The 6794-nt window shown below is 68.0% G+C and overlaps 1 protein-coding gene across 1 annotated transcript in view; it reads right to left on the reverse strand.

Moving 5' to 3' along the window:
* The window catches only part of MNEG_1517 (hypothetical protein), a gene marked incomplete at both ends in the record, with an annotated part of 4599 nt that extends 1434 nt beyond the window's left edge, over positions 1–3165 (reverse strand). Inside the window, 5 exons of the mRNA XM_014050004.1 lie at positions 23–1262; positions 1487–1615; positions 1931–2052; positions 2367–3028; positions 3153–3165. Coding sequence (XP_013905458.1) covers positions 23–1262; positions 1487–1615; positions 1931–2052; positions 2367–3028; positions 3153–3165 — 2166 coding nt within the window. The remainder of the gene's footprint in view (positions 1–22; positions 1263–1486; positions 1616–1930; positions 2053–2366; positions 3029–3152) is intronic.
* Between the last annotated feature and the right edge of the window lie 3629 nt (positions 3166–6794).

Genomic DNA, 6794 nt, shown 5'->3' on the forward strand with positions numbered 1-6794 from the left:
CCGCCGCGCTCGACGCCGCCACCGCCGCCTCGAGCGCCGCCTGCGCGACCGCCGGCGGCGGCGCGCGGCCCGCGGAGAGCATCCCCTCGGCGCCTGCGGCTAGAAAGTCGGCCAGGTCGCCTGCTCCATGGAAGTATAGGTGCGCCAGGGAACGGATGGCGGCCGGCAGGTCCCAGTGGGACACCAGCAGCCGCCAGCAGGCGCCGGTGACGAGCCGCGCCTGCGCCGCCAGGGGCGCCGTGACGGCGACCTCCAGCACCAACGGCAGGGGCGCCGCGTCCCCGAGCGGCCGCCTGCGGCCGCCCACCAAGCGGCCGCTCGCCGGCGCTGGACCTTCTTGGCCCTCTGCTGCGGCCATGACGGCCCCGCTGCGGGCGGCGTTGATGGCGGCAAGGGAGGCGACGGCAGAAGCCGTCTCGCCCGCGACGGCTATGCTGCCAGCCGGCTGCGCCTCCTGCTGTTGCTGCGGCTGCTGCCGGACGTGCGCTGGCTGTGCCACCGTTGCGACAGAAATTTGCGCCGCAGACAGCTGGCCCGCCGCAGGGAACGGGTTGTGCGCCGCGCCCCACCTTGAGGGCGGGGCAGCGAGCTGCGGCCAGCCGCCTGCGGAGCTGCTGCGCTGCCGGACGATGCCGCCAGCCCGGCGCGCTGGCACCGGCGCCGGCGCCACCGCTGTTCCCGCGCTGCCGCCGCCGCCCAGAATTGATGCGACGGTCTCTTGGCCCCGAGCAGCGGCGCCGGCGGCAGCAAACGGCTGCTTGACGGCGCCCCACGTCGGCCGCGGGCCCACAATGCCCGCGGCGCGCTGCCCCGGGTCAGACTGCGCCGCAGCGCCGCGTCTCGCCCGCGCGCCGCCAGCCGCCGCTGCGGCCTCCGGCGGCGGCGACGCGGCATCGGCCGTTGGCCGCGCCCCGCCCTCGCCACCTGTGTCCGACGCTGCAAGACCACCTGCGCCGTCGCCCTGCCCCTCCTGCGCCTCTTGAAGCATGACATCATCCACACTAATCGGGCTCTCCGCCCGCTCGGACCCAGCTGCCGCCGCACCCTGCTCCTCGCCCACCACCCCAACCAGCGCCGCCTCCGCCTCCGCGCCCGCCGCCGGCCCCGCAAGCGCGCCCGGCGGTGATCGTCCCGCTGCCGCAGGGCTGCAGCGCGCCAGCTCCTGCGCCAGCTCCTCCTCCGCGCGCCGCCGCTCCGCCCGCAGGTCTGCCGCGAGCAGGGCGCGCTCCTCCGCGAGCGCCGCGCGTCGCGCCTCCCGCGGCCTGTGGTCCGGCGCGGCGGTGCAGGCGGCCGGGCGATTGCATGGCGGCGGCGCGGGCGGCAGGCGCGCGCCGCAGCGCGCCTCGACGCTCACAAACCATCCATGGCGCCGAAATCAGGGCAATCAGGGATGCACCCTGCCCTTGTGCAGTCGATACCCCAGCAGCCGCGAGAACAAAGAAACAGCCTTCGCCCCGCCTCGCCGACCAGCCCCCTGCCAGCCCACCTCTGCGCCCGCTCGTCCGCCGCGCGCCTCTGCTGCTGCAGCAGCTCCGCCCGCCGCGCTCGCCGCCCCGCTGCCTCGAGCAGCCGCGCCTCGCGGGCCGCCTCCTGCTGCGCCGCTTTTTCGTGCCACCTGGGGCGTGTGCGCGCGCGATGTTGGCCCACGTGGGCAGCATGAGTCGGTGGCTGCGGTCCGAACCTCACAGATAGCGACGCTTATCAGTTCCAGGGGTTGACTCGTGTGGCTGACGCCACACGACACCCCTCCCAGTCAGCGGCAGCTCCGCCTGTGCGCAGGCCCCCACAACATCCTTCTCTTTGCACATTGCTCTTGCGTGCAAGCACAGTGAACACAAACCCACACACGAGCACACACACACACACACGTGTGCGTGCTCACACACACATAAGTCACACATGCAGTCACGCACACATGCCATTGACCCACCTGGCCACCACGGCTGCATGCTCCGCGGCTGCAGCCGCCCCCCTCTCCCGGCCCATGAGGCCCAGCAAGTGCTCCGCTTCCTGCGCCCGCAGCCGCCCATACTCCTCCACCGCCTCCCCGATCTGCTCGGGGTGTGTTGAGCCAGCGAAATCGAGGTTTGAGACAGGAGCTGCAGCCGGGTGCGCGGCGGCTGGAGGGGCGGGCGGAAGGCCTGGTCTCATGCAGGGTTGGTTGGAGTCGGCGAGCAGTATGTCACATTGACTCTCCCGCTGCCCAGTCAATGTGCCGGTGCTGTTGGCTCTGCATTGCAGGGAGCGAGCCAAAGCAGTGGGCTGGGCGAGCTTTGCTCCGACATCCACAGCCTAAGCTGCAGTTTCGGCGCTCGACATTACAAGGTATATCCCATCCCCAGGCCCGCCAAACCCTTTGTGCATACCTGCCCGAGCAGCTCCAGGCTCATCCCAATATCGAGGCTCTCTGCGCCCTGCGGCGCCCCGGTGTCAGAGCCGCCGCCGCCGCCGCCGCGGCCGCTACCGCCGCGCAGCAGCAGGGTCAGCTGGTCGCTGCCGCCGTCTTCCCCGCTGCGGCCACCGCTATGCCCGCCAGTGTCGGCGCCGGGCCTCTGTGCTCTAGGTGCGTCCTTGCCCGGCCCCAGGCCGCTCGATAGGATAAGCCGGAGCTCCCGCGCCTCCGCGTCCGCCAGCGCGCCCAGCCGCCGCGCGAGCGCCGCCGGCGCGCCGCCCAGCAGCTGCAGCAGCTGCAGCTGCCGGCCGGCTTCCTCCAGGTCCCGCCGCGCGCGAGACAGGAAGCCGGGGCACGGCGGCGCCCCCCGCTGCAGCTTGTCCCAGGCGCCGGCCAACGCGTCCGCCGCGGCGCCCGTCCGCAGCGGCAGCGCCGCCGCAGCCGCCGCCCCCGCCGCGGCCTCGACGCCCGGCCCGGGCTCGCCGAAGCTGTCCGCTGCGGCCGCCGCGAACGCGGCGGCGGCGGCGTGGGAGGGGCGGAACGCCCACTGGCGGATGCGGCGCAGCAGCGGCTGCACGGCGGCGTTAAACAGAAAGCGCGGCAGAGGCGTCGCTGCCTTCGGCGCGTGCAGCAGCTCTGCGACGCGTCGAGCGGGGTTAAAGGGATGTGTTTCGGGCGCAATAGGCCGAGGCAGATGTTGATGTGTTAGGCAAGGCACAGCGCTGAGGGCTGAATGCGGGAGGCGTGCGCTCGCCCTCACCGCCTCCGCACATGGAGGTCGCTTCGCCCACAGGCTGCTCAACCCATACCCCTGTCAAGGGGGAGGGAAGCGAGCACACACAAGACACGCAAACATTGAGCTCACCCCTATACAATCCATCCAGCAGCTGCGGGCCACTGACGAAGCCCAACAGCTGCCACGCGCTGGGGCCCCACCCAGACTCCTCCGCAACCCCTGCAAGCTCCGCCGGCCACTGCGCCGCGCTGCCGCCGCCGCCGGCCGGGGCGCCGCGCGGCGGCGCGCCCTCCGGGGCGGGTGTGCAGCGGCAGAGGCGGCAGAGATCCCGCAGCTGAGCCCCCAGATTTTCCAGCGACACGACGAGATCCAACAATGTGAGCCTAGGCACAGTCTTAAGCTGACCCAGCCCTCTCCTTTGATTCATGCTGTCCCTGGCCGCCGCCGCGTCTTGGGTGCCCGCGTCGCCGCCGCTCGCAACGTGGGCGCTGCCTGCCGGCGCGGCCTCCCGATGCAACGCCTGCACAGCCGCAGCATGCATCCGCATGATCTGCCGCACTGCCGCCACAAACGCGCACAGCACGTCGTCCCCCTCCCCCACCGTTGCTGCCTCCGCGGCGGCCGCCGCATGGTGGGCGGCAAACGCCTCCAATCGAAGCCGCATCTCACACAATTTAAGAAGCTGCGCCGCGAGCTGCCGCCGAGCCGCGGGTCGGCACAAGCCGGCGCGTCTGCGTGCATGCGTTGCGCCGCACGTTGGCAAAGGTGTGAGCTCCCGAGTAGCCTAGATTGCAATGCTCTCGAATCACTGTCGGCTGACGAGTCCGGCCTACAACACAGCGCCCACACCACTTGGTGGCACGACCCGCCCTATTTGCTCACCCTTGGCCTGCCGCCAGCGCTCCCAGCTGCCGTACAGCGCTGCACACGCCCTGCAGCGCCAGGCACGCGATAGCCACCAGGTCGCCCTCCGCATCCGCCTCTGCTTCTGTACCTGCCGCCGCCGCCTGCTGCACGGCTCCGGCTGCGGACGCACCGCAGGGCACATTAGGTCGCCGCCAGCCAACGGCCTTCGCCGCTGCAGCACCTGGCTGCAGCTGTTCCCGCCGCTGCCGCCCATCATCGATGAATGCCGCGAGCTTGGCGACTGGCGACGGCACCAGCGGCCTGCCGGCCCCCGGCGCCAGCTGCCCCGGCAGCGCCGGCAGCGCCCCGGCTGGCGTGCGCCCCGCCAGCCGCCGCAGCGCGTGCCCCCTGGCCGCCCGGCCGGCGACGGCATCTGCGTCGGACTGCGCCGTGGCGCCGCCGATCGCCAGTGCCCAATCCTGCTGGGTGGGCGGCCCTGCATGCTGCATGAGCGCGGCCAGGGTGGGGCAGCCCCACGGCGGCGGCCCGGACGCAGCGCCTCCACCGCTCCCAATCAGCATGCCGCCGCCAGCACGCCCGCCTGGCTGGCCGGCCGCGGTGCCCACCGCAAGCGCACGCCGCTGCAGCAGTGCAATCGCGCCGCCCGCTGTCGGCAAAAACGATGCTGCCGCTTCTGGCGACGCGGCAGCGCCCGCGGGCAAGCTCTGCGGCCACGTGGCCGCGCCTGCGGCCGCTCCGAGCGCTGCGGCATGGTCGCGCGCCTGCTGCATGCATGACTCCAGCGCCTCGCTCTCGAGGCCAGGGAGGCCCAACAACGGCTGCGGTTGCGCGGGGCAGTCAAATGCTAGCTCCAGCAGCAGCGAGACTGCTGCATCCGGCTCGGAGAGCCCGCCCCCACTTTCGCGGCGGCCGCAGCCCTCGCTCCCGCCGCCATCGCTCGTCAGACTGCGCAGCAGCCCCAGCAGCGCGTCCGCCTCGCGCTGCCGGCCTCTCTGGCAAAGCGTCAGGTAGGCCTGCAAACATTTGTACGTGAAATATGGGTGCTGCTGATTGCAAAAGAAAGGTGCTGGTGAGAGCCATGGAACTGGTCCCAATCCAGGTTGCACTGCGTGCGCCCAAGCTACGTACAGGCAATCACACTGGGCCCGCAGCATTGCCGGTGCACCATCCAAAACACATACCTCGTTTTGTGCAAGCTCATTGGCGCGTGGCCTGTCGAGGGGCTCCTCTGGCACCTGGAACCACAGGACATTGCAGACAGACGGCTTTCAAAATGCGCCAACAGCGTCGGCAGCGCAACAACATAACAGCGCAGCAGTGCTGCAAGACGCAATGCGCACCTGGTGGTCACCAAGTCCAAGCAGCAAACCGTAGGCATGCTGCTTGAGGCTCCTCCGGGCTGATCGTCGCGCGCAGGTGCTGTCGTGGGGCACCGCGCAGCTCCGCTGCTCTCCATCGCCCCCCCCCACGAGCTCGACTAGTCTGCATATAGATTCATACATGACATGCTAGCAGATGCTGAGATGCGCATGATCTGACGCGTATGTGTGCAGAGCGGAGCCGGCACTACTGGCACGCGTGGCTAAATCAATCAGTGCATATTTTTCAATATACTGTACAATATGCGTGGGCACTTGACAGATGGCGAGGAGTTATTGAGTCCTGATGTCAGGTGGGGCCGGTCACCGGCCACACCTGCCAGCGGGCCGTGCGGTAGCCGCTTCGCTCGCGTGCACCCCGCGCCCCTGTCTGTTGGGCTGGGCAATCAGTTGGACCATCCTTAACCCTGATGACTGCTGAGTTGTAAACAGCCGACTGCGTGCCAGATCCACTATTTCATGTTGGAGCGGCGGTGGATGCTGCCGCCAAGCGAGCAAACATAGGTGAAATTGCGCCTTCACTGCACAAGCCTGCTGCCACCCAACAATTTCCACCGGGACGCAGAGGTTGCAGGCAGTTCAAGTGTGCGAGGGTATAAACGGGGAACCACGTGACCCTGCATGTGTGAGACTCACAGTTGCCCAACACTGAGACATCGGCCCACGCGGGCTGTTCATCGCCATTTAATCCTGTCCCGTCGACCTGATTAATTTGCAAGGTCTGCACCTGACGACACAAAATGTTGCAGTTTTGACATGGTTGCTGGTCGCGGACACCATTGCTGGCCGGACATTACAGCTCCCGTGGACGCGTGAGCCGCCGCTGTGCTGTTGTCCCCGCCTTGATGCTACTGTATTACGGGTTAATTGCTGCACACTGAAAAGGTCTGTTGTACTTTGTAAATCAAACTTTAAACCCCCAAAATGACACCAACAGACATATACACTCACAGCACCAAGGCATGTACGGCCGAGTCCATTCATGACGCCCCTGTTGATTCCACTCAGCAGTGCATGTTTGAGAGTGACTCAACTATTGCAAATGCCGGTGCTTTAAACCAGGAATCTCATGTTGCGCCAACCTACTTGCAAATCCAGATGTGTCGTGTTGCTGCAACTAAGGGCAACTTGAATTCTACCAGGTATTTCGGGCTGGTGTGCGCACATGTGTGCTGTTTGTGTATGTGTGTGTGCATGTTGGGTTCTGATGATAACCTGGATATTAAGATTTGAGAAATATAAAGCACGAATGCACAAGGGCAAAGCCAGTCGTGCATCACATTCGGGGCGTGCAGATCTGCCTTGCTCTGTCAGAAGCAGCAACATCAATGGCACGCTCGGACTTGACCAGCAGAAAATTGCGCTTGCGACTCTCACACTCGGGACGCCCTCGCGGCCAGAGGGGCGGTTGCCGCTCCGC

The sequence above is a fragment of the Monoraphidium neglectum genome (assembly GCF_000611645.1).
Source record: "Monoraphidium neglectum strain SAG 48.87 unplaced genomic scaffold scaffold00153, whole genome shotgun sequence".
Lineage (NCBI taxonomy): Eukaryota > Viridiplantae > Chlorophyta > Chlorophyceae > Sphaeropleales > Selenastraceae > Monoraphidium > Monoraphidium neglectum.